Source organism: Gymnoscopelus microlampas (assembly GCF_963454915.1).
Source record: "Gymnoscopelus microlampas genome assembly, chromosome: 12".
NCBI lineage: Eukaryota > Metazoa > Chordata > Actinopteri > Myctophiformes > Myctophidae > Gymnoscopelus > Gymnoscopelus microlampas.
Window position 1 is genome coordinate 54718127 of NC_139949.1, and position 27824 is coordinate 54745950.

General features: G+C 40.3%; 1 protein-coding gene across 2 annotated transcripts in view; it reads right to left on the reverse strand.

Moving 5' to 3' along the window:
- nup98 (nucleoporin 98 and 96 precursor) overlaps positions 1-27824 on the reverse strand; it is a 77105-nt gene that overhangs the window by 674 nt on the left and 48607 nt on the right. For both annotated transcript variants that reach the window (XM_084074725.1, XM_084074724.1), the window contains exons 24-34: positions 26552-26763; positions 21307-21479; positions 18305-18528; positions 16109-16378; positions 14841-14998; positions 14040-14180; positions 11616-11737; positions 9623-9844; positions 7779-8032; positions 4869-5023; positions 3564-3675 (exon numbers count right to left, since the gene is read on the reverse strand). In XM_084074725.1, the coding sequence (XP_083930851.1) occupies positions 3564-3675; positions 4869-5023; positions 7779-8032; positions 9623-9844; positions 11616-11737; positions 14040-14180; positions 14841-14998; positions 16109-16378; positions 18305-18528; positions 21307-21479; positions 26552-26763 (2043 nt within the window). The remainder of the gene's footprint in view (positions 1-3563; positions 3676-4868; positions 5024-7778; positions 8033-9622; positions 9845-11615; positions 11738-14039; positions 14181-14840; positions 14999-16108; positions 16379-18304; positions 18529-21306; positions 21480-26551; positions 26764-27824) is intronic.

The following is a 27824-nucleotide window of genomic DNA, read 5'->3' on the forward strand; positions in this document are numbered from 1 at the left end:
ATATAACATTATGTTAGCCTAGCTGTTAGCCATTAGCCTGGTAAACCCTCCCTCCGGAAATCTCATTTCCATTTGATTTCAGGAGTGAGTCTGGCCTGAACGCCCATTCTGCAATATTGTCTGTGTCCGCCAAACTGACGAGCCTATCAGCGTCGTCGCACATCGTTCTGTGATTGACAGCGACAGTTGGCCAATCAGGTGGCGAGTTCGAGTGAGCCCGAATTAAGCCGAGTGCAGCCTGAGTGCAGCCGACAAAAGACGAACGGCAGCCATTGTTGTTGTCCGAGTGCCTTCACGTCTTATTTTAGTTTTTAAAACGGTCTCAAACTTCTTTTTTGAGGCACGGAATTTACTATTAAGATATCGTTTGGATAGAATTTAGTTGTTTAACTTCATATATGTGGTCAATTAATCATGACGGAGCCTATTTAAAAATATAAATTTAGAGAACCGGCAGGGGCGGGGAGTGACACGCATGTATCCCAATAAGGCAACCTATTTTGGGCATGGGCGTCTCAAAAGTCCCGTTGCGTCACATAGTCTGGAGGTCGTCAAAATGAACTGCTGATTGGCTGAAGGGGTTGTCAGTCAACGGTATTACTCCCGCCCAACTCCAGCCCACAGCCAATATTGCAGAAAGGCGGTTCAGGCCAGACTCACTCCTGAAATCAAATGGAAATGAGATTTCTGGAGGGAGAGTTTACCAGGCTAGTTAGCCATCTCTGTAGGGATATAACATTATGTTAGCATAGCTGTTAGCCATCTCTGTAGGAATATAACATTATGTTAGCATAGCTGTTAGCCATTTCTGTAGGAATATAACATTATGTTAGCCTAGCTGTTAGCCATCTCTGTAGGAATATAACATTATATTAGCATAGTTGTTAGCCATCTCTGTAGGAATATAACATTATGTTAGCATAGCTGTTAGCCATTTCTGTAGGAATATAACATTATGTTAGCCTAGCTGTTAGCCATCTCTGTAGGAATATAACATTATATTAGCATAGCTGTTAGCCATCTCTGTAGGAATATAACATTATGTTAGCCTAGCTGTTAGCCATCTCTGTAGGGATATAACATTATGTTAGCCATCTCTGTAGGAATATAACATTATGTTAGCCTAGCTGTTAGCCATCTCTGTAGGAATATAACATTATGTTAGCCTAGCTGTTAGCCATCTCTGTAGGAATATAACATTATGTTAGCCTAGCTGTTAGCCATCTCTGTAGGAATATAACATTATGTTAGCCTAGCTGTTAGCCATCTCTGTAGGAATATAACATTATGTTAGCATAGCTGTTAGCCATCTCTGTAGGGATATAACATTATGTTAGCCTAGCTGTTAGCCATCTCTGTAGGAATATAACATTATGTTAGCATAGCTGTTAGCCATCTCTGTAGGGATATAACATTATGTTAGCATAGCTGTTAGCCATCTCTGTAGGAATATAACATTATGTTAGCATAGCTGTTAGCCATCTCTGTAGGGATATAACATTATGTTAGCCTAGCTGTTAGCCATCTCTGTAGGGATATAACATTATGTTAGCCTAGCTGTTAGCCATCTCTGTAGGGATATAACATTATGTTAGCATAGCTGTTAGCCATCTCTGTAGGGATATAACATTATGTTAGCATAGCTGTTAGCCATCTCTGTAGGGATATAACATTATGTTAGCATAGCTGTTAGCCATCTCTGTAGGAATATAACATTATGTTAGCATAGCTGTTAGCCATCTCTGTAGGGATATAACATTATGTTAGCCTAGCTGTTAGCCATCTCTGTAGGGATATAACAGTTTTAACGTATCAATGTATTATTATAGTTTTGAAGAGCAATTGGTATTTCCAGGAAATATGCTTATTTTGTTGCCCGTCCCCTTTTATGTCAGATAGTTCAAAGTTTAGTTTGACGTCATCTACTGTTATTGGCCTCCCTTAGCACAGGCAATCCAACAGATAACCAATCAAAAAAAGTTCAAGACGACAAGAAACCAGTCGTGTCGTCGTCTTTCATCTTTACTTGAAGCATTTGTATAGAATGGTTATCTGTTGGATTACCTGTACTAAGGGAGGCCAATAACAGTAAAAAGACGTGGCCTTCTGAGGGCATCTGGTCAAAAGAAAGCATACAGTGAGCTCTGCAGCACCAAACATTTGCTCACACTGACCTTCAACACACTCAAACCCACCAAGCTGAACCCACTGGCAGACTCATTAGGCTACTAATTGAATGAGTGAGTTGCAAAATCAAAATACGCCAGTAGGTGGCAGACTTCACATGACCACAAGATTATCACAACTTAAATTTACACTGCTGTATAGAAAATATAGCCATGGCACCCTAGGGCACATCTACGATGTGGTCATGTGACCTCAGGAACAGAACATGCTGCTCACTAAGGTCTAATGTGAATAATGTAATAATAATATAATATATAATAATAATATAATGTGTATAATGTCTAACATGCTGCTCACTAAGGTCTAATGTGAGCCGTATGCATGCCTGACTCTCCTGGCTTACAGTTGAGAATAGATTGTCTTTTAATACAGTCAGTCATGAGCAGGAAAAGTCCTGTTTTTATACACATTGTTTATAGTAATACTGTGCATGATCAGAACACTAGAGGTTCCAGTAAAGCTTGTATTACCTGGTCCAAATAACTATGTTTTAAGGAGATCTTTTATTTATAGATCATTGTCTCTTTGGAATAACCTGCCTGGAATCCTCTGCTGCATTTACAGTGAATCTTAAATCGTATTTAACATTGTAAAGTATTATTATTATACAACAGGTAGTTCCGACCAAGCAATCTGATTGGTTGAAATAGCTTTCTAGCCGTGCTTCAAATCAGCATCATAGCACGGGCCGAATCACATTAATAAATCACTCTGCACTGCAGTCCGCGCCTGCTTAGACCATATATGGCACAGCTGTGCTGTGACGTCACGCTGTCCCACGGTACGAAAACAAACAGAGAGTATCCTGACCCACCGCCGCCACCGGAGAACAAACAGCTACGCAAAATGGACTATGTTGTTTGGCGAAAATAGCCGATCTACAAGTTCACAACGCGACGCGTTGTGAGCTTGTAGATCGGCTATTTTCGCCGTGCGATACCTTCGTACGACGGAGCATATAGCCTACTGGAATCAGCTGTGTTGTGCCTCAGCTGTGTTGTGCGCTCGCTGCTACAGGGACTATTTTGTCTCAGTCAAATAAACTCTTCTCTTTACAGGGAAACATAATAGCGAAACATTTTTATTATGAATTGCCCCACAATATGAATACATTTGGATGTGTTTTGTTGTATAATCGCAATATTACACGAGAGGGTGTGCTTTACCTACATTATTGGCACGCCAGTGATGACGGTAAAGCACACCCTCTGGTGTAATGTTGCTTAATTGTATAACATGTGATTGTAGCTCTCTGATGTATTGTGTGCTGAATACTGACGGTTAATAATTGTGTATTTGCAACTGTAATAATGTTTTTTATTGGAGCCGTTACGTGATTGGTTGGTGTTGATTGGAGCCGTTATGTGATTGGTTACCTGACTGTGCGAGGCGGTCCTTGGCGGAGCAGCAGGGGAGGAGCTCTATCCTCTGACAGAGAGACGTCACCTCACTGAACAAACACTCCAGCTGATAGGCTGAAATATCAGACTACACACACACACACACACACACACACACACACACACACACACACACACACACACACACACACACACACACACACACACACACACACACACACACACACACACACACACACACACACACACACACACACACACGTTTGTATAACTATTATTATTTGATGTTGGTAAAAGATGTTCAAGTATAATCACAATATAACTTAAACCCAGGATAACACATTAAAACCTAATGAGACTAAAATAAATAGTCCAATAAATGACATACATAACACCTATACATAACATAACCTATACATACATACAACATACATAACACCTATACTGTACATATATACATATCACCAATACATAACATAACTTATACATACATAAACATACATACATAACACCAATACATTTGGTCCTCAAAGTGCTTACGGCTTAACAGGAGGCAGAGCCTTTAAGTTTCAGGCACCTCAGCTGTGGAACCTTCTCCCAGTCTCAGTCCGTGAAGCAGACACACTCTGTATATTTAAAACTAGACTAAAAACCTTTCTGTATGATAAAGCCTATAGCCGAAGTGTATAGACTCAGTCACCCTATAGTTATCCTCTCTCCCCTCCCCTGGCCCCCCTCATATACTATCTTACACTATTATATTTGCTACTATTGTTATTGTTACTACTTGTATCTCTTTCTGTCTCTCCTCTGTCTCTCTCTCTCTCTCCTCTTTCCCCCGACACGGTCGAGGCAGAAGGCCGCCACTCTAGAGCCTAGGGTCTGCCTGACGTTTCTTCCAGTTAAGAGGGAGTTTTTCGTTGCCACTGTCGCAAAATTGCTTGCTCAGGGTGGGATTGTGGGGTCTCTGCTCTACATGTAAAGTGTCTTGAGACAACTTGTTGTGATTTGACACTTTAATACAATTGAATTGAATTAAGTGAATGTAGCGCACACAAATACACACACACACACACCTGTTGGATGTTGTTGAGGGTTCTGATGGTACAGATAGTCCAGGTAGAACACACGCACGCACGCACACACACACACACACACACACACACACACACACACACACACACACACACACACACACACACACACACACACACACACACACACACACACACACACACACACACACACACACACACACACACACACACACACACACACACACACACACACACACACACACACACACACACACACACACACCTGTTGGATGTTGTTGAGGGTTCTGATGGTACAGATATAGTCCAGGTAGACGCGGCCTGCAGAGTCCCAGTCCTGGATGGAAGCGGAGCGCTCCGGTTCAGACAGGCCTTCCAGGAAGTCCAGCAGGAAGTCATGATTGTCATTGATGATGCAATCTGAACACAAACGATGACTCATGAGACAAAGGAGCTTCTGATATCACTGTGTCATTCTAACCCTCTCCCTTTACTGACTCACTGACTTAGAGTCTGTCTGTCTTTACTGACTCACTGACTTAGAGTCTGTCTGTCTTTACTGACTCACTGACTTAGAGTCTGTCTGTCTTTACTGACTCACTGACTTAGAGGAGTCTGTCTGTCTTTACTGACTCACTGACTTAGAGGAGTCTGTCTGTCTTTACTGACTCACTGACTTAGAGGAGTCTGTCTGTCTTTACTGACTCACTGACTTAGAGGAGTCTGTCTGTCTTTACTGACTCACTGACTTAGAGGAGTCTGTCTGTCTTTACTGACTCACTGACTTAGAGGAGTCTGTCTTTACTGACTCACTGACTTAGAGTCTGTCTGTCTTTACTGACTCACTGACTTAGAGGAGTCTGTCTGTCTTTACTGACTCAGTGACTTAGAGGAGTCTGTCTGTCTTTACCGACTCACTGACTTAGAGTCTGTCTGTCTTTACTGACTCACTGACTTAGAGGAGTCTGTCTGTCTTTACTGACTCAGTGACTTAGAGGAGTCTGTCTGTCTTTACTGACTCACTGACTTAGAGTCTGTCTGTCTTTACTGACTCACTGACTTAGAGGAGTCTGTCTGTCTTTACTGACTCACTGACTTAGAGGAGTCTGTCTGTCTTTACTGACTCACTGACTTAGAGGAGTCTGTCTGTCTTTACTGACTCAGTGACTTAGAGGAGTCTGTCTGTCTTTACTGACTCACTGACTTAGAGTCTGTCTGTCTTTACTGACTCACTGACTTAGAGGAGTCTGTCTGTCTTTACTGACTCACTGACTTAGAGGAGTCTGTCTGTCTTTACTGACTCAGTGACTTAGAGGAGTCTGTCTGTCTTTACTGACTCACTGACTTAGAGTCTGTCTGTCTTTACTGACTCACTGACTTAGAGGAGTCTGTCTGTCTTTACTGACTCACTGACTTAGAGGAGTCTGTCTGTCTTTACTGACTCACTGACTTAGAGGAGTCTGTCTGTCTTTACTGACTCACTGACTTAGAGGAGTCTGTCTTTACTGACTCACTGACTTAGAGTCTGTCTGTCTTTACTGACTCACTGACTTAGAGTCTGTCTGTCTTTACTGACTCACTGACTTAGAGGAGTCTGTCTGTCTTTACTGACTCACTGACTTAGAGGAGTCTGTCTTTACTGACTCACTGACTTAGAGTCTGTCTGTCTTTACTGACTCACTGACTTAGAGTCTGTCTGTCTTTACTGACTCACTGACTTAGAGGAGTCTGTCTGTCTTTACTGACTCACTGACTTAGAGGAGTCTGTCTGTCTTTACTGACTCACTGACTTAGAGGAGCGTCTTTTCATGTCATATGAAAGCAGGGAATCAGAGCTACATATTGACATATTGGTTTGACCCAGCAGTTCTGAGGATACAGCTTATAGAGTGATGTCTGGCAGAGATACAGTGAGCTGAGACATGTGACGTTTTAACACCTATCCCATCATGCATTGCTGGAAGGTGGGGGTCTGAGGGGGGGCAGGTAAACACCTCAGATGCTATCCCAGCATCTTGGGCAGGTAGGCCTAGTTACATTCAGGGTGTCTTTGCCAGTGCTAAAAAAAAGGCAAATCTACAACCTAGTACCTCAATATGTTACCACTGGACCAGCCTTCCAGCCATAAAACCTGCTCTAAAATAGCCGATCTACAAGCTCACAACGTGTCACAGTGCAACATGTTACTGGTGTCTATGTGAAAATGATCTACAAGCTCACAACATGTTACTGGTGTCTATGTGAAAATGATCTACAAGATCACAATGTGTCACAGTGCAACATGTTACTGGTGTCTATGTGAAAATGATCTACAAGCTCACAACATGTTACTGGTGTCTATGTGAAAATGATCTACAAGATCACAACATGTTACTGGTGTCTATGTGAAAATGATCTACAAGATCACAACGTGTTACTGGTGTCTATGTGAAAATGATCTACAAGCTCACAACATGTTACTGGTGTCTATGTGAAAATGATCTACAAGATCACAACATGTTACTGGTGTCTATGTGAAAATGATCTACAAGCTCACAACATGTTACTGGTGTCTATGTGAAAATGATCTACAAGATCACAACATGTTACTGGTGTCTATGTGAAAATGATCTACAAGATCACAACATGTTACTGCTGTCTATGTGAAAATGATCTACAAGATCACAACATGTTACTGGTGTCTATGTGAAAATGATCTACAAGATCACAACATGTTACTGCTGTCTATGTGAAAATGATCTACAAGATCACAACATGTTACTGGTGTCTATGTGAAAATGATCTACAAGATCACAACATGTTACTGGTGTCTATGTGAAAATGATCTACAAGATCACAACATGTTACTGGTGTCTATGTGAAAATGATCTACAAGCTCACAACATGTTACTGGTGTCTATGTGAAAATGATCTACAAGATCACAACATGTTACTGCTGTCTATGTGAAAATGATCTACAAGCTCACAACATGTTACTGGTGTCTATGTGAAAATGATCTACAAGCTCACAACATGTTACTGGTGTCTATGTGAAAATGATCTACAAGATCACAACGTGTCACAGTGCAACATGTTACTGCTGTCTATTCACCTGAAGCTAGCTTGTGGATCAGTAGTTTATATAGTAGTTAACCTGAAGCTAGCTTGTGGATCAGTAGTTTATATAGTAGTTAACCTGAAGCTAGCTTGTGGATCAGTAGTTTGTGACACTGGTTCCACAGCCCGGCGCGGTACAGGTGCAGAGCCTCCCGGTCCGCTCTGTTCTGGCTTCGGGCCCGGATGGCCTTGGCCTCCTCCAGCCAACGGACTGGAACCAGCAACCTCTCCGTCAGGAAACGTTCCCTGGCCCCGCCCTCCTCTTCGTCGTCATCCTCGTCTTCCTCGGTGCAGTGAAGACACAGCATCTCTCTGACGGCTCTCTCTCTCAGCCTGGAGAAACAAACCTTTATTTATTATAATAATAATAATAACCCTCTCTCTCAGCCTGTAGAAACAAACCTTTATTTATTATAATAATAATAACCCTCTCTCTCAGCCTGTAGAAACAAACCTTTATTTATTATAATAATAATAATAACCCTCTCTCTCAGCCTGTAGAAACAGTCATATTCAGTGTCTTTAGGTCAGGTATGTGTATAATAATGACTAGAAAAAGTGCTCCTCGGAGCACAGGTCTCCGCCAGGTCAGGTAGGCCAGCAATATTAGGAACGTGCCAATCAGGATGGACTATCGGACAGATCCGTCTTGATCACGTGACTCTAGAGATAATGTGATGTTTGGACCAAATCTGTAGGGATAATATAAAACATGCGTTTGGCAACAATCTGCCTCCTGGTGGCGCTATATCAGGACAATGTGAAAAGGGTGGCATGTCTTCCTTGGAATACTGGAAATGTGTTTACAGAGTTTCATGGCAATGATTTGAGGCATTTTGTTCAAATCAAGCCACTCCTGCAGACTTTACATGCCAATCTTAGCCAAATTTCACGGAAATCGCACGGCCAACGGTGCCGGAGATTAGCTGCTCACAGACGGACGGACGGACAGGGTGCAAAACATACTCTCGCCATGCCTTTCGGCCTGGCGGATACAATAATAACTAGAAAAAGTGCTCCTCGGAGCACAAGTCTCCGCCAGCAGACTTGTGTTGTGTCCTATCCGTCCTGTCTGTATAAGTGTCCTATCCGTCCTGTCTATGTAAGTGTCCTATCCGTCCTGTCTGTGTAAGTGTCCTATATGTCCTGTCTGTGTAAGTGTCCTATCCAATTGTTACAGTATCCGCCATTTCTCAGCCATTTCGTGATTATTCCTGTCTTACCTCACTTTGAAAGAGCCACAGACTCTTTCAAAGTGACATGTATTTATAGGCCGCTATACGTCACTAGCCAATCAGATCACACTATTTCACCGTATTGTCACGTGTCACGTGAGGCTTGACCAATGTTAGCTTGACATGTGGAAAGTGAAAACAAACTCTCCTGGCGGAGACAATAACTAGAAAGTACTGTTCCTGAAGAAACAGTGTGGGATCGCTAAGAATGTTGATAGTATCACACTAGAAAACAGTCCTGTTCCTGATTAGTTCTGTCTTACCTATTTATATTACATTTTGTGATGTCACGTGAAGCTTGACCAATCCAAAAACGGGGGGAATAATAATAAATAGTGATCCCACAATATAATATTTGAATACATACGTGTGGTCAGGAATGTGTATAATAATAATAATAAATACGTGTGGTCAGGAATGTGTATAATATTCATAATAAATACATACGTGTGGTCAGGAATGTGTATAATATTCATAATAATAATAAATACATACGTGTGGTCAGGAATGTGTATAATATTCATAATAGTAATAATAATACATACGTGTGGTCAGGAATGTGTATAATATTCATAATAATAATAATAAATACATACGTGTGGTCAGGAATGTGTATAATATTCATAATAAATACATACGTGTGGTCAGGAATGTGTATAATATTCATAATAGTAATAATAATACATACGTGTGGTCAGGTATGTGCAGCAGTACCAGCACCGCCAGGTGCCAGTACCCCTGTGTCTCCAGCAGGGCGGCGTAGCTGCTGTGCAGCAGACACTGCTTGTGGACACTCAGGTGACTGTAGCACAGGGACTCTAGCGCCACCCACAGGTTCCAGCTCAGACGGTAGTCCAGCCTCTCCCACGTCACACACAGAGGATCCAACAGACTCTCTAGAGGGTAATGTCTGGAGAAACAAGTTCTATGTTATAAACTCTATGTTATAAACTCTACGTTACAGACTCTCTAGAGGGTAATGTCTGGAGAAACAAACTCTATGTTATAAACTCTACGTTACAGACTCTCTAGAGGGTAATGTCTGGAGAAACAAACTCTATGTTATAAACTCTACGTTACAGGCTCTCTAGAGGGTAATGTCTGGAGAAACAAACTCTATGTTATAAACTCTACGTTACAGGCTCTCTAGAGGGTAATGTCTGGAGAAACAAACTCTATGTTATGGTAGGCAGTGGCGGCCTTTCCTATGTTTCACCCGTTTCAATTGAAACGGGCCCCCAACCTCAGGGGCCCCCCACAAAAAAAAAAATATATATATATTTTTTTTAAATATTTCTTGACTCCTATCCCAGTCCGGGGCCCGCCTCTGGCTGTCCGACGTCCAAGAATTTCTATAGACTCGGTTGCTAGACTATATTGGCCGTATGCTGGGGGGAGGTAGCGCGTACGCTGCCTGCACCAGCAGAGGCTTTAATTCCAGCAGAATCTTGTCAACTCTCAGATAACCAGAGCGCCGAACGTCACGGTTAGCTGGAACGCTGCTGTTAACTGGACTCTTGAACCTGTATGGTGGGGGGAGGGAGCGCGTACGCTACCTGTACCACCAGCCGAGGCTTATTTTAACACAAAAGGCTTATGATAGCCGCTAGCCAAAGCTTGGACGCTGCCATCCATGTAGCATCCATTTTTCTCAATGCAAATGCTTATGTAGCACCTTGAGATCCACCCAAACGTAAGTGGATTATAAAATCAGAGCCAGCGCGAACGCTGCTGCTAGCTCGACTTTAGAAACTGTATGGTGGAGGAAGGGAGCGTGCACGCCACCTGTACCACCGGCAGAGGTTTACTTACTTATAACCAATCAGCTTGTAATAGCCGTCCATCAAGTTTGGACACTGCTATCTATGTAGTAGCATGTGATTTTAACATTATTTGTAATGCTTATTGTAGCGCTTTTTGAGATCTATCTCAGTGAAAAGTGCATTATTAGTATTTGTATGCTTGCTTTAACCGCATAAGCAAAGACAAAACGTTACCTCCAACACGCTAGTGTAAAGTCCACAATAATGGCGGGAGGAGAGCGCTAACGCTGCCTATCCCGGCGACAAAGGTTGATCAGACAGAGGTTAATAACCAAAAGCTATACACAATAGCTGCTAGTAAGAGTTTGAGCTACAAACTACTTGCAGCTACATCAAAAAGCCCATATGCTGGAGGGAGGGCGTGTACGCTGCTCGTACCAGCTAGGCTACTGTAAACAAATTATTCACCATTTCAGTGGTAGCAAAAGCCCACAGTGGAAAGCTGCTAGTTGTACTCCATGATGACAGCTTACATGTCAATGAAGAAGTCCGAGAGAGGATCTCAAATGTGAAACTTCACAAACGATAGCTGTTAATAGGAGCCTGAGCTACAAACTGCTTGTAGCTCTAAATCAAAATAGAGGCCATATGCTGGAGGGAAGCGCGTAGCTGCCTAATCAGCAGACAGAGGTTAGAAACCAAAAACAAGCTATTCCACAGTAGCTGTTAATAAGAGCTTAAGCTACAAATTACTTGTAGCCCTACATCAGAATAGAGGCCATATGCTGGAGGAAGGGAGCGCGTACGCTGCCTGTACCAACTAGGCTATACGCAATATAGCCTAGTTTAAATAAAGTTACCTGTCACTGTAGAGTTTAAATAAAGTTACCTGTCACTGTAGAGTTTAAATAAAGTTACCTGTCACTGTAGAGTTTGAGCAGGTGGAAGCAGAGGTCGTACAGAGGTCGTTTGTCATCGTCTGACTCTTCCTGGTAGAGGGGGAGGGGCGCACAGGTGTACCTGCCCACCTCACCTGTCCCCTGATTGGTGGAGAGAAAGGTTTAACATATATTAATAAAACAATATAAAATAAAAGAAACATTAGAACAAATGGAGTGAATAAAACATGGACTACAGTCTAAAGAACCTGCAGCAAAGTAAATGCTGTTATTTTTTAAATGTGTTTTAGTTATGTTTGAAAGAGTAACTTCACTTTAGTTTCACTGAGACAAAGTGTTTCTTGGTTCTGACTGTCTAAACCAGACGATGTTACTGTCCACTCACTGAGACACTGAGACCCACTGTTTCTTGGTTCTGACTGTCTAAAGTATAAAGCAGACATCATTTGTACTGTCTAAAGTTTAAAGCAGACATCATTTGTACTGTCTAAAGTATAAAGCAGACATCATTTGTAGTGTCTAAAGTATAAAGCAGACATCATTTGTAGTGTCTAAAGTATAAAGCAGACATCATTTGTACTGTCTAAAGTTTAAAGCAGACATCATTTGTACTGTCTAAAGTTTAAAGCAGACATCATTTGTACTGTCTAAAGTATAAAGCAGACATCATTTGTAGTGTCTAAAGTATAAAGCAGACATCATTTGTAGTGTCTAAAGTTTAAAGCAGACATCATTTGTAGTGTGTAAAGTTTAAACCAGACATCATTTGTAGTGTCTAAAGTTTAAACCAGACATCATTTGTACAGTGTAAAGTTTAAACCAGACATCATTTGTAGTGTCTAAAGTTTAAAGCAGACATCATTTGTAGTGTCTAAAGTATAAAGCAGACATCATTTGTAGTGTCTAAAGTATAAAGCAGACATCATTTGTACTGTCTAAAGTATAAAGCAGACATCATTTGTAGTGTCTAAAGTATAAAGCAGACATCATTTGTACTGTCTAAAGTATAAAGCAGACATCATTTGTACTGTCTAAAGTTTAAAGCAGACATCATTTGTAGTGTCTAAAGTATAAAGCAGACATCATTTGTAGTGACTGTCTAAAGTATAAAGCAGACATCATTTGTAGTGTCTAAAGTATAAAGCAGACATCATTTGTACTGTCTAAAGTATAAAGCAGACATCATTTGTAGTGTCTAAAGTATAAAGCAGACATCATTTGTAGTGTCTAAAGTTTAAAGCAGACATCATTTGTAGTGACTGTCTAAAGTATAAACCAGACATCATTTGTAGTGTCTAAAGTTTAAAGCAGACATCATTTGTAGTGTCTAAAGTATAAAGCAGACATCATTTGTAGTGTCTAAAGTTTAAAGCAGACATCATTTGTAGTGTCTAAAGTATAAAGCAGACATCATTTGTAGTGTCTAAAGTATAAAGCAGACATCATTTGTAGTGTCTAAAGTTTAAAGCAGACATCATTTGTAGTGTGTAAAGTATAAAGCAGACATCATTTGTAGTGTCTAAAGTATAAAGCAGACATCATTTGTAGTGTCTAAAGTTTAAAGCAGACATCATTTGTAGTGACTGTCTAAAGTATAAACCAGACATCATTTGTAGTGTCTAAAGTATAAAGCAGACATCATTTGTACTGTGTAAAGTTTAAAGCAGACATCATTTGTACTGTCTAAAGTATAAAGCAGACATCATTTGTACTGTGTAAAGTTTAAAGCAGACATCATTTGGAGTGGCTGCACTTGGTTAAATAAAAGCCCTGCGAAGCTGCTAATATGTTCCTTCATTTTGGCTACAACACAATACAGCGTTTTCTTTCACTTCATCATTGAATTTAGCGCAAAAAAAGTGTTGCGATTAATCGTGCGATTAACTACACAAATCATGCGATTAATCGCGATTAAAAAAATCTCCTGACAGCACTAATTAATATGTGTATATGTATATTACCATAAAGGCAGTCTGGTAGCTGTACATTATATATATTAATATGTATATATGTATATATCCTACTATAATTCTAGTAACCTCTGTCCGTCTGTAGTGGTGAGTGAGTGAGTAGGTGAAGCTACCCGGTTCTCCTCAGTGGCTGGACCAATTGCTCTGATTTTGCACACAACCCATTACCATCTGAACTTAACTGTGAAGCCCGTTTTTCAATTTCATCAAATCTCAGCTTCTTATTAGCGTTTTTGTGTCAAACACTGTCGCCATGGTTACGGGGCTGCCCAGCTATGGGACGAACTGCCTCCCGGGTTGCCAGATCATGTGCGCATATCCCCCCAAGGATGCGTCGACCGGGTATGGTCTAGTATGTTATTATTTATTACCATACCATGTTATATTTATTACCATAAAGGCGGTCTGGTAGCTGTATATTATATATATTAATATGTATATATATGTATATATGTATATATATGTTACATTACCATAAAGGCGGTCTGGTAGCTGGTCAGGGCATCAGACACTGAGGCAGTAGGAGGCAACATGAACCACAGATGAACGGCTAAACTCCTCCTCCAATCCAGTTCACTGCACACACACACTGTGTGTTCTGTAGACTGCCACACCTACACACACACACACACACACACACACACACACACACACACACACACACAGGCCGTCATAGCAATTAAAAGCTAACACAGCCTATTTGCAATGTTAAAGGTCTTAATCTTTCACTCATTTAAACAAACTGCTTCAACAATAACTTCAGCAATTATTTAGTTTTGCGTAGATCCACGCGATTGGCACTCAATGTGTTAATATACAAACGTATTCCATTCATAGCGATGTGATTGGTGTCATTCATGTGACAAAGGCTGTACCGTTACCGAATACATGACACACACAGTTGGGCTTGCAAGTAGGTATGTGTGCGCATGTGTGTGTACGTGTGTGTACGTGTGTGTACGCGCGCGCGTGTGTGTGTGTGTGGGGCATAACAGTTTTCAACTAACAGTCAGCCTAGTGCTTTCTCAGCGTTCTCAAAGGGAGACGGAATATGGAAGATATGTATTTAGTAAAAATAAGGGACGCAAGATAAGAACACAATTTAAAATGAATATTCAAATATTACAACCTCTAATCAAACACAAATTAAAACAAACAGAATGACGTAAATATAATAATAAGACACAGACAGACAGACACAGACAGACAGACAGACAGACAGACAGACAGACAGACAGACAGACAGACAGACAGACAGACAGACAGGTACGTACAGCTTTTCCAGCCAATAGGGTGAAGATTCTGAGTCGTTGGTCAGACAGGAAGCTGTCTGCCTGCATCCTGCTCCAGTCAGCTAGCTGTAGAGTCAACAGTTCTCTGCTGGTCTGTCCTCCCATGGCCTGAGACAGGAGGAGGGACAGACGATGGTCTCCTGTATGGACACAATACATTATTAATGTTAATATGTCTAACCCCATGGCCTGAGACAGGAGGAGGGACAGACGATGGTCTCCTGTATGGACACAATACATTATTAATGTTAATATGTCTAACCCCATGGTCTGAGACAGGAGGAGGGACAGACGATGGTCTCCTGTATGGACACAATACATTATTAATGTTAATATGTCTAACCCCATGGTCTGAGACAGGAGGAGGGACAGACGATGGTCTCCTACAATACAATATTAATTAATATATACTTATAATAAACTGGAAATTTAACTTGGGTCAATTATTTCTCCCCTTCAATAATACCAATTGGTTTTGTGTTTTATATCATTTTTATCGTTGATTAGTCAACGATAAAAACAATGAGGTATAGTTGTAAGGATCAGGCATTCATGAAATGATCAACACAGCTTAACATGTGGGTAGAGCCCCCCAGAAAAACTAACCAAAACCCCCCAATATGCTTCCGTTGGTAATCAACCAACCAAGTTCTGTGAGACTGGTGAAGTTAAAGGAAGAAAACAACCAAAGAGCCTTTTCTTCACTGAGGAACCAGACATTTACACAACGTACCAAAGACAGATGTCAAAGTTGCAGAACCCATGCTCAGGTTCCAGTCACACACCTGCCTGTAAATGATACCAGGTTTAACACCAAATAATGCATAATCTGCATAACATAACAGCAGCTTCACTTGGCCTGTTGCATCATGGGTCTTATCCTGAAGGGACTAACGTGTTATCCTTCCATGGGGGGGCAGTGTTGCTGCTTGGAGCATCAACACAAACTCAACAAAGTGTCAGAACCCTATATGTTCAGGTCTGTCAGCTCTCAGCAGGTGTGTGACTGGCAGGTCGCTCAAAACCAGAGATTACCAACAGAAACATATTGGGGGATTTTGGTAAATATTTTGGGGGCGCTACCCACACGTTTAGCTGTGTTACTCATTCCACCAATGCCCGATCCTTACCACACGCCTCTCTGATGGCTGTGTAGTGTTAATTAATATTAATGAGTATATTAATTACCTATGCTCTGATCCTATTGGCTGTGTAGTGTATTAATTAATATTAATGAGTATATTAATTACCTATGCTCTGAGCGAGGCGACACGCCTCACTGATCTTATTGGCTGTCAAGAGGCTGAAGATCATCTCGACTCCGCCCCTCGTGCTCTTCTCCTCCTCCTCCTCCACCCTGCGCTGCGCGCCATTGGCCAGCCAGGTAGAGAAGCTCCGCCTCCTGGCCAGCTGCTCCTGGTATTGGCTGAGAGGAGCGGGGTCCAACTGCTGGTCCGAGGGTCTCAGGCGGCCCCAAAGGGCTTCTACCAGGGTCCACACGTCACACCACGTGGACAGCACTGATAGAGAGACAGAGAGACACAGAGAGAGAGAGAGAGAGAGAGACAGAGAGAGAGAGAGAGAGACAGTCAAATATAGATTCTAAAACGACTAGTCCGATTCCTTGATTCTGATTGGCTGGTTTCTGTTTAGTAGACGTGATAAAACAGACTATAATCTACTCCATAGATTAGTTTATATCAATCACAGGTGTGTTATTGCGAACGCGGAAGGAGGCCTCCGCCCAAGTGGAGCTTACTATGAAAGTCTGCTCGGCTTGTGTGTGTGTGTGTGTGTGTGTGTCTGTGTGCAGTGCACTGCCTGGGTGCGGCCGACAGAGTGCGCCAGAGTGCAGCTACAGTCAAAACACAAACACCCACACACACACACACACACACAAAGTCCGTAAATACACAATATTTTCGAGCTGCGTTCGCTTCCAGCGTTCGCGCGTCTTACTTGTTTGTATAACTATAAACAGTGTAAACATGGAAAAGCAACAGCAGAAAACCATGTGATATTATGTCTAGTATTTTACAGAGGTTCACAGTAGTTCAGAAATAGTGTTTGTTCATAAGCTGGTCCACCTGGCTTGTATGGACTCCAGTGTCTAATATGTGTGTGTGTGTGTGTGTGTGTGTGTGTGTGGGTTTGCGCTCATAATTCCGACATCCCGCGACTCCGACTACGTGGCTTCCGCATGTGGTTAGGGTTAGGTATAGGGTTAGGGTTAGGTATAGGGTTAGTAACCGTTGGAAAGACGACATGTAACCACGCGCGTGTGTGTGACGAGACGGTGAGCGTCTCTCAGTCTGTGTTCACTGACCTATCAATCAACGCGCGCGCAACAGTGAGCCGCGACGGAACATCAAGCGCACTCCCCACCATCGACGCGCGCACCTTCTAGCGCTGAGAGCGCAGCAGAGAAAACAGCGATGGACAGGACTACGGCTGCAAGGGAAGCTCGCTTGCCTGCAGTCAGCTGATCACTCCGTGTCCCACTCAATTCTTAAAAACGCAGCGATTGATGAGGATATTCTCATCTTCACGGTAAAGGCGCGCCTCCAAGTGCTGCCAACCAAACTGAATCTGTCCATCTGGTATCCCAATAAACATGACTCTTACTGCCTACACCATGGACAGTATCAGACCATAGAGTCCATGTCCCACATGACAGAATTGTTGACATTACAAAAGATGTGTCACCCACGTTTGATTCCTCTGTTGTGTTTTACAAACATTCTTGAGTGAAACCAGAGATGTTTCAATGCAATGACCCCCATGTATTTACAAATATAACTGCAGACACACCGGATGTCATTGTGATTGATGAGAACAGCAGAGAGGTTTTCCTATTGGAAGTTGGCTGTACTTTTGATTCAAGTTTAGAGGAAGCTTTCCTTACTAAGCAAGTAAAATACCAGCCATTAGTACAAGCCATTATACATCTAGGCTATAAGTGTCAGCTCATTGTTTTTATATTTGGCAGCTTGGGCCATGTCCACAGGCTGGTGGTCAGGGGCTTGAGGATTATGGGGTTGTCAAAGTGTAAGGCAAAGCAGCTTGATAAATACTGCTCAATCTCCTCCATTAGAGGCAGTGGATCTATTTGGAGGAGAAGGTGCTTCCTGTACCCATAATGTTCCTCCGGTGTTGGTAATATGGCAGACTGAAGTGTATGACCAATGTTAACTGTGAATAAGTTCATATGCATTTGTTGTTTATATTCTGAACTTGTTTGTATTGAAGCACTAGGACACATGTTGTTTCCAGTGTGCGGGACATCAAAAGCAACTGAAAAATATTTGTGCCCCTGTAATGTACTTTATAAATGTGGACTCAAATAAAGAAATTGAAATGTGTGTGTACCGTGGCTGTGTGTGTGTGTGTGTGTGTGTGTGTGTGTGTGTGTGTGTGTGTGTGTGTGTGTGTGTGTGTGTGTGTACCGTGGCTGTGTGTGAGGCTCAGAGAGCTGATCCATTGGGTGTAGTCGTGCAGAAGCTCCACCCCCTGGCGAGGACGCACCAGCGGGCAGGACGCTCCGTCAGGGAACTCCACCTCGCTGTGACACAGGCTGATCTGTAGGGGGCGCTCTTCATCCACCTCCTCATCACTCCTCAGCAAACCCTCCACCCGCTCCACACACACCTTATACACACTGTCTGACAGCCTGACACACACACACACACACACACACACACACACACACACACACACACACACACACACACACACACACACACACACACACACACACACACACACACACACACAATTACAATAGAGTAAGGGTTAATCGATAACTAATACATTTAATCAATTGTTAAATTATCAATAATCTTTTTTTTTTTCGGTTATGGGTATTTTTTTGAGCGGTGTAGCCGCCCCTATAAGTGGGTTTAGGACACATCCATCCATCTGTGGTGAAAGTTTGTCTTTCCGTCGTGAAAATGTGTCTTTCGCTGTACTGTGATTGGCTGATTGGTATTCAGACCCTTTGCTCAGTGCTGTGATTGGCTAGCGAGACGCATGATGAAATTAATAACCTATACATAGCACCACTCACTTAAAAAAAAATACTTTTTTTTTAAGTGAGCTTCCATCACTCCTCATCACTGTGATGACCACTGTTGTTGCCAGACCCAGGGGGTCAGCCTATATGAGGCTTTGTCGGTCTGTCGGTCCCTCTTTTCCTCTGCACACACGTCATGCCAAGTCCGGCCATTCAGATATCAACCACTAGGGGTCTGGCAGAACCAGGTCTCCTGGTTTCCTTGTTTTTAAATAGCACCGCTCACTTCACACTGGGTGTGTTTTTTTAAATTGAGCATTTTCTTTCAAACTCTTATTTTAATTAACACAAACAGATGACGTTGTTTTGCGTATCTTCAATGAAATGACAATGAAACCCCTGCTATAGCAGAGGTTGAAACTAACACCTGTTATAACAGAGGTTGACACTAACACCTGCTATAACAGAGGTTGACACTAACACCTGTTATAACAGAGGTTGACACTAACACCTGTTATAACAGAGGTTGACACTAACACCTGTTATAACAGAGGTTGACACTAACCCTGTTATAACAGAGGTTGACACTAACACCTGCTATAACAGAGGTTGACACTAACACCTGTTATAACAGAGGTTGACACTAACCCTGTTATAACAGAGGTTGACACTAACACCTGCTATAACAGAGGTTGACACTAACACCTGTTATAACAGAGGTTGACACTAACCCTGTTATAACAGAGGTTGACACTAACACCTGCTATAACAGAGGTTGACACTAACACCTGTTATAACAGAGGTTGACACTAACACCTGTTATAACAGAGGTTGACACTAACACCTGTTATAACAGAGGTTGACACTAACACCTGTTATAACAGAGGTTGACACTAACACCTGCTATAACAGAGGTTGACACTAACACCTGTTACAACAGAGGTTGACACAAACACCTGCTATAACAGAGGTTGACACTAATACCTGTTATAACAGAGGTTGACACTAACACCTGCTATAACAGAGGTTGACACTAACACCTGTTATAACAGAGGTTGACACTAACACCTGCTATAACAGAGGTTGACAGGTGTGCATTTTGAGTGGGGACGCAACAACATAATTATCTGTCTCTCCCAACTCCCAAGTAAAGCCTCCCTTTGTTTATTGAGCGGTCAAAGCTTAGCTTAGCACGTGTCAAGTCCAACATAAACCCTTGACTTCAGGTCTGTGGAATGTAATATATAAGCCTATAAAATAACCAGTGTGAACCCATAGTCATATTTATATTATTATATTTGAGCTATTTACAAGATATTTGAGGTAAATATACATTTTTTTTATCGTGCAGCCCCAAAATTTGCAAGTAGAAAGTGTTAAATTGAATGGTAATTAAAATGTGGCTTGCCATTTTATAAAGGACCATTTACTTTTCGGGCAAGTGGGCAAGACCGTGACAAGTATGAGACCTTAGTGTCAACCCCTGTATAGGATATAATAATATCAAATAAAAGGTAAGAAAAACATCACAAACATCACAAACACAGTCCTGGCATCTAAATAACATTACTGACCGACCAACAGACAGACAGACAGACAGACAGACAGACAGACACACAGGAGACAGACAGACAGACAGACAGACCGACACACAGGAGACAGACAGACAGACCGACACACAGACAGACAGACAGACAGACAGACACACACAGGAGACAGACCGACAGACAGACAGACAGACAGACAGACAGACAGACAGACAGACAGACAGACAGACAGACAGACAGACAGACAGACAGACACACAGGAGACAGACCGACAGACCGACAGACAGACAGACAGACAGACAGACACACACAGGAGACAGACAGACAGACAGACAGACAGACAGACAGACAGACAGACAGACAGACAGACAGACAGACAGGAGACAGACAGAGACACAGACAGACAGACAGACAGACAGACAGACAGACAGACAGACAGACAGACAGACAGGAGACAGACAGGAGACAGACAGACAGACAGACAGACAGACAGACAGACAGACAGACAGGCAGACACACAGGCAGACAGAGACACAGACAGACAGGCAGACAGACAGACAGACAGACAGACAGGCAGACACACAGGCAGACAGAGACACAGACAGGCAGACAGACAGACAGACAGACAGACAGACAGACAGACAGACAGACAGACAGACAGACAGACAGACAGACAGGAAGACAGAGACACAGACAGACAGACAGACAGACAGACAAACCGACACACAGACAGACAGACAGACAGACAGACAGACAGACAGACAGACAGACAGGCAGGCAGGCAGACAGAGACACAGACAGACAGACAGACAGAGACACAGAGACACAGACAGACAGACAGACAGACAGACAGAGACACAGACAGACAGACAGACAGACAGACTCTTACGTCTTAGTCCTGGTAGGCATTAAGCTGAAGGTAGTGTCTGGTTGTTGGTTTGAATCCCGGCTGGCTGACGGTCCACTGAGCTGGTCTCCACTGTGAGTCAGAACCCAGCCTGGACCCCAGCCCACCCTGAAGGACCGCCCCATGAAGAGACCTGCATCCATCAGACCTGACCCCTACATATGAATTATAATAATATTAATAACATGAAGACCTGACCCCTACAATATGAATTATAATAATATTAATAATATTAATAACATGAAGAGACCTGCATCCATCAGACCTGACCCCTATAATATGAATTATAATAATATTAATAACATGAAGACCTGACCCCTACAATATGAATTATAATAATATTAATAATATTAATAACATGAAGAGACCTGCATCCATCAGACCTGACCCCTATAATATGAATTATAATAATATTAATAACATGAAGACCTGACCCCTATAATATGAATTATAATAATATTAATAACATGAAGACCTGACCCCTATAATATGAATTATAATAATATTAATAACATGAAGACCTGACCCCTATAATATGAATTATAATAATATTAATAATATTAATAACATGAAGAGACCTGCATCCATCAGACCTGACCCCTACATATGAATTATAATATTTATATTAATAACATGAAGAGACCTGCATCCATCAGACCTGAACCCTATAATATGAATTATAATAATATTAATAACATGAAGACCTGACCCCTAATATATGAATTATATTAATATTAATAACATGAAGAGACCTGCATCCATCAGACCTGACCCCTATAATATGTATTATATTAATATTAATAACATGAAGACCTGACCCCTACATATGAATTATATTATTATTAATAACATGAAGACCTGACCCCTAATATATGAATTATATTAATATTAATAACATGAGGACCTGACCCCTACATATGAATTATATTATTATTAATAACATGAAGACCTGACCCCTAATATATGAATTATATTAATATTAATAACATGAAGAGACCTGCATCCATCAGACCTGACCCCTATAATATGAATTATAATAATATTAACAACATGAAGACCTGACCCCTATAATATGAATTATAATAATATTAATAATATTAATAACATGAAGAGACCTGCATCCATCAGACCTGACCCCTAATATATGAATTATATTATTATTAATAACATGAAGACCTGACCCCTATAATATGAATTATATTAATATTAATAACATGAAGACCTGACCCCTATAATATGAATTATAATAATATTAATAACATGAAGACCTGACCCCTATAATATGAATTATAATAATATTAATAACATGAAGACCTGACCCCTATAATATGAATTATATTATTATTAATAACATGAAGAGACCTGCATCCATCAGACCTGACCCCTACATATGAATTATAATAATATTAATAACATGAAGAGACCTGCATCCATCAGACCTGACCCCTATAATATGAATATTATTATTATTAATATGAATAATAACATGAAGAGACCTGCTTTGAATGGTTTAAATAGTACTGTTAGTTTATAATCTTTAAATGGTTTAAATAGTACTGTTGGTTTATAAAGCTTTAAATGGTTTAAATAGTACTGTTGGTTTATAAAGCTTTAAATGGTTTAAATAGTACTGTTGGTTTATAAAGCTTTAAATGGTTTAAATAGTACTGTTAGTTTATAATCTTTAAATGGTTTAAATAGTACTGTTGGTTTATAAAGCTTTAAATGGATTAAATAGTACTGTTGGTTTACAAAGCTTTAAATGGTTTAAATAGTACTGTTAGTTTATAATCTTTAAATGGTTTAAATAGTACTGTTGGTTTATAAAGCTTTAAATGGTTTAAATAGTACTGTTAGTTTATAATCTTTAAATGGTTTAAATAGTATTGTTGGTTTATAAAGCTTTAAATGGTTTAAATAGTACTGTTGGTTTATAAAGCTTTAAATGGTTTAAATAGTACTGTTAGTTTATAATCTTTAAATGGTTTAAATAGTACTGTTGGTTTATAAAGCTTTAAATGGTTTAAATAGTACTGTTGGTTTATAAAGCTTTGAATGGTTTAAATAGTACTGTTGGTTTATAAAGCTTTGAATGGTTTAAATAGTACTGTTGGTTTATAAAGCTTTAAATGGTTTAAATAGTACTGTTGGTTTATAAAGCTTTAAATGGTTTAAATAGTACTGTTGGTTTATAAAGCTTTGAATGGTTTAAATAGTACTGTTGGTTTATAAAGCTTTGAATGGTTTAAATAGTACTGTTGGTTTATAAAGCTTTGAATGGTTTAAATAGTAATGTTGGTTTATAAAGCTTTAAATGGTTTAAATAGTACTGTTGGTTTATAAAGCTTTAAATGGTTTAAATAGTACTGTTAGTTTATAATCTTTAAATGGTTTAAATGGTACTGTTGGTTTATAAAGCTTTAAATGGTTTAAATAGTACTGTTAGTTTATAATCTTTAAATGGTTTAAATAGTATTGTTGGTTTATAAAGCTTTAAATGGTTTAAATAGTACTGTTGGTTTATAAAGCTTTAAATGGTTTAAATAGTACTGTTAGTTTATAATCTTTAAATGGTTTAAATAGTACTGTTGGTTTATAAAGCTTTAAATGGTTTAAATAGTACTGTTGGTTTATAAAGCTTTGAATGGTTTAAATAGTACTGTTGGTTTATAAAGCTTTGAATGGTTTAAATAGTACTGTTGGTTTATAAAGCTTTAAATGGTTTAAATAGTACTGTTGGTTTATAAAGCTTTAAATGGTTTAAATAGTACTGTTGGTTTATAAAGCTTTGAATGGTTTAAATAGTACTGTTGGTTTATAAAGCTTTGAATGGTTTAAATAGTACTGTTGGTTTATAAAGCTTTGAATGGTTTAAATAGTAATGTTGGTTTATAAAGCTTTAAATGGTTTAAATAGTACTGTTAGTTTATAATCTTTAAATGGTTTAAATAGTACTGTTGGTTTATAAAGCTTTGAATGGTTTAAATAGTACTGTTGGTTTATAAACCTTTAAATGGTTAAAGGTAGGGTAAGTGATATTTTTTGGTTAAAACAAAAAGTATTTTGTTAACAGGTTAAAACACTATATTCTGATAGTAATCATTGCTATAGAGTGTTTTTTCAGTAACAGATGTCTCCCTATGTGTCAAAATCTCAGCCAATCAGGAGAAAGTACCCATTTTTAAGCTTCATTTGTATAGTGTTCCAGTTCAAATTTTGTCTGCTCATTTATTAGTGTCATCACTTCCAATTCCACTTGTGTAATCTATATCCTGATTGAGTTCTCTCTCCTAATTGGATCAAATTGGAAATGAAACTGAAACTGAAACGAAAATGCATTTTCTGTTTTATAAAGAGCTGGAGAGACTAGAAGACTCCTTTTACTGAACAAACACTCTATAGCAATGAGTACTATCAGAATATAGAGCTATTTAACACTTATTTTAACCAAAGCAAATCACTTACCCTACCTTTAAATAGTACTGTTGGTTTATAAATCTTTAAATGGTTTAAATAGTACTGTTGGTTTATAAATCTTTAAATGGTTTAAATAGTACTGTTGGTTTATAAAGCTTTGAATGGTTTAAATAGTACTGTTAGTTTATAAAGCTTTAAATGGTTTAAATAGTACTGTTGGTTTATAAAGCTTTAAATGGTTTAAATAATACTGTTGGTCTATAAAGCTTTAAATGGTTTAAATAGTACTGTTGGTTTATAAAGCTTTAAATGGTTTAAATAGTACTGTTGGTTTATAAAGCTTTAAATGGTTTAAATAGTACTGTTGGTTTATAAAGCTTTAAAGGGTTTAAATAGTACTGTTGGTTTATAAAGCTTTAAATGGTTTAAATAGTACTGTTGGTTTATAAAGCTTTAAATGGTTTAAATAGTACTGTTGGTTTATAAAGCTTTAAATGGTTTAAATAGTACTGTTGGTTTATAAAGCTTTAAATGGTTTAAATAGTACTGTTGGTTTATAAAGCTTTAAATGGTTTAAATAGTACTGTTGGTTTATAAAGCTTTAAATGGTTTAAATAGTACTGTTGGTTTATAAAGCTTTAAATGGTTTAAATAGTACTGTTGGTTTGTAAAGCTTTAAATGGTTTAAATAGTACTGTTGGTTTATAAAGCTTTAAATGGTTTAAATAATACTGTTGGGTTATAAAGCTTTAAATGGTTTAAATAGTACTGTTGGTCTACAAAGCTTTAAATGGTTTAAATAGTACTGTTGGTTTACAAAGCTTTAAAGGAGCTACACCATGAATTTAAAAAAAAAAATATATATTTAATATCACATTGTTTATGTCCCTCAAACGTTTTTCAAAAGGTTTGAGCCTAAATCAAGCCTCAGATATACTCATTCCAACTAACTTCTCTCTGGCTTATAAAGCACTTTCACCTGCAATACCACATTGTCCTGTTTGGCACGGGGCGCTATTGAGCCAGTTTGTATGCATGTTATGTCCTGGTTCGGTGTGGAAAAAGTAAAAAAAAAAAAATAAGAAAACATTAAAAAAAAAAAAAAAAAAAAAAACTTTTTTTTTTGGGTTGGAACTGAAAAACGGGAGGAATTGTTCCCAGACGTGACGTAGGGTGGGGGAACAAATCTGACAGACTGTTTTCAGACCAATTTACATAAAAACCACAGATAGCCTATGAAAGCCTGCATGCATGGGCAGTGGTGGCCTAAAGGTTAGAGGAGCGCCCTCGTTGCCGGAAGGTTGCCGGTTCGAATCCCCGGACCGGCAGGAAAAGTCTGGGTGGGGAAGTGAATGTTCACCACTTCCCCAACACCACTGAAGTGCCCTTGAGCAAGGCACTGAACCCCAACTGCTCCAGTGGAGCTGCGTAGTGGCCAACAGTATAAGACTGTGGTTGTACTATTCAGCTCCCAGGTTTTAATGTGTCTGTCTGTCTGTGTGTTTCTATGTGCAGGGCGTTGCTGAAAATGAGCACTTGTGCTCAGCTACTACCCTGGGTAAATAAAGAACAAAAAAAAAAAAAAAAAAAAAAAAAAAATGCTCGAAGTCGGGTATTTGTTGGAACAGAAGAGAGGTGGGGGAGACCAAAAACACACAAAAATGAAGAAAAAGTTAAAATTCATGGTGTAGACCCTTTAAATGGTTTAAATAGTACTGTTGGTTTATAAAGCTTTAAATGGTTTAAATAGTACTGTTGGTTTATAAAGCTTTAAATGGTTTAAATAGTACTGTTGGTTTATAAAGCGTACCTTTGCCAGTGCGATGCTGTCGCCGAGGGCAACGGGACCCCCTAGTCTGCGGACCCCCACCGTCCTGACGGGCGGCTCCGCCGTCCTACTGGGCGGGGCCAGCTGCAGGGAGGTGAAAGGTCGCGGCGAGGGCTGGCTCAGCAGAGGAAGGGGGGAGGGGGAGGTCACGGGGTCAGCGAAGAGAGACGACGAGAAACGAGTCTGAAGAAGACCTGAGGACATTAGAGGACATTAGAGGACATTAGAGGACATTATGAGGACAGTAGAGGACAGTAGAGGACAGTAGAGGACAGTAGAGGACAGTAGAGGACAGTAGAGGTTATTAGAGACAGACAGAGCAGCCTGATCGCCAGAGAATTAGTACACATTGCACAGATCCAGTCCACGTCATTCCGTGCATAGTCGCCTAGAAAACCTGAAAATCCGTGCATATGTACGGCGAGTCCCACGGTGGGCGTAACCAGTTGCAACCCGGAAAAACCCGGAAGTAGAGCAGTCCTCACAACAAAATGTACCATTCTGTGCCTACTAACTCAAACGGCGCTGAGTAGGCTCAAGGGAACGTCGCAGCAACGTTCGGGGCGGCAACTCGCTCGCTTTAGCTCGCTCGGTGGTCCCTTACGTGGCGACAGTTCCCTTGAGACTGCGCGCCTCTGAAATGGTTTAGTCACAATGGGGGAGATGCGAGGCGGCTATGCACGGATTTTCGGGTTTTCCAGTTGTCTATGCACGGAGTTTGAAAAACATTCAATGAGAACGTTTCCTCTGGCGATCGGGTTGGACAGAGATTCCCCATGCTCTGTAGGAAAAGGATTAATGAAGCCACATTTCTATCGGTACTGGACTACGGAGATATAATCTACCGTCATGCAGCCGCCTCCACACTCAAGCCTCTGGAATGGAGTTTACCAATCTGCTCTGAGATTTATTACAGGTGATAGCTACAACACCCATCACTGTGCCTTATATGATAAGGTGGGCTGGTCTTCTCTGACTGAGAGACGCAATAGTCATTGGCATCTTTTTATTTACAAAGCACTGGTTGGAAAATTACCTCCATATATCTCATCCATGCTACGTCTGAAACCTAATCATATTATAACCCGCTCCAGCTCCAGAATCTACATAATAACCGTGTATTACCTGTATGCAACTGTTTTAACTGTTTGTGTCAACTATTGTTTTTCTTTGTTGTTCTTGTGTTATTTATGTGTGTGTAATCTGTCATCATTGTAAATGAGGGTCTCCCTCAATGATCTCTGAGAATATGAAA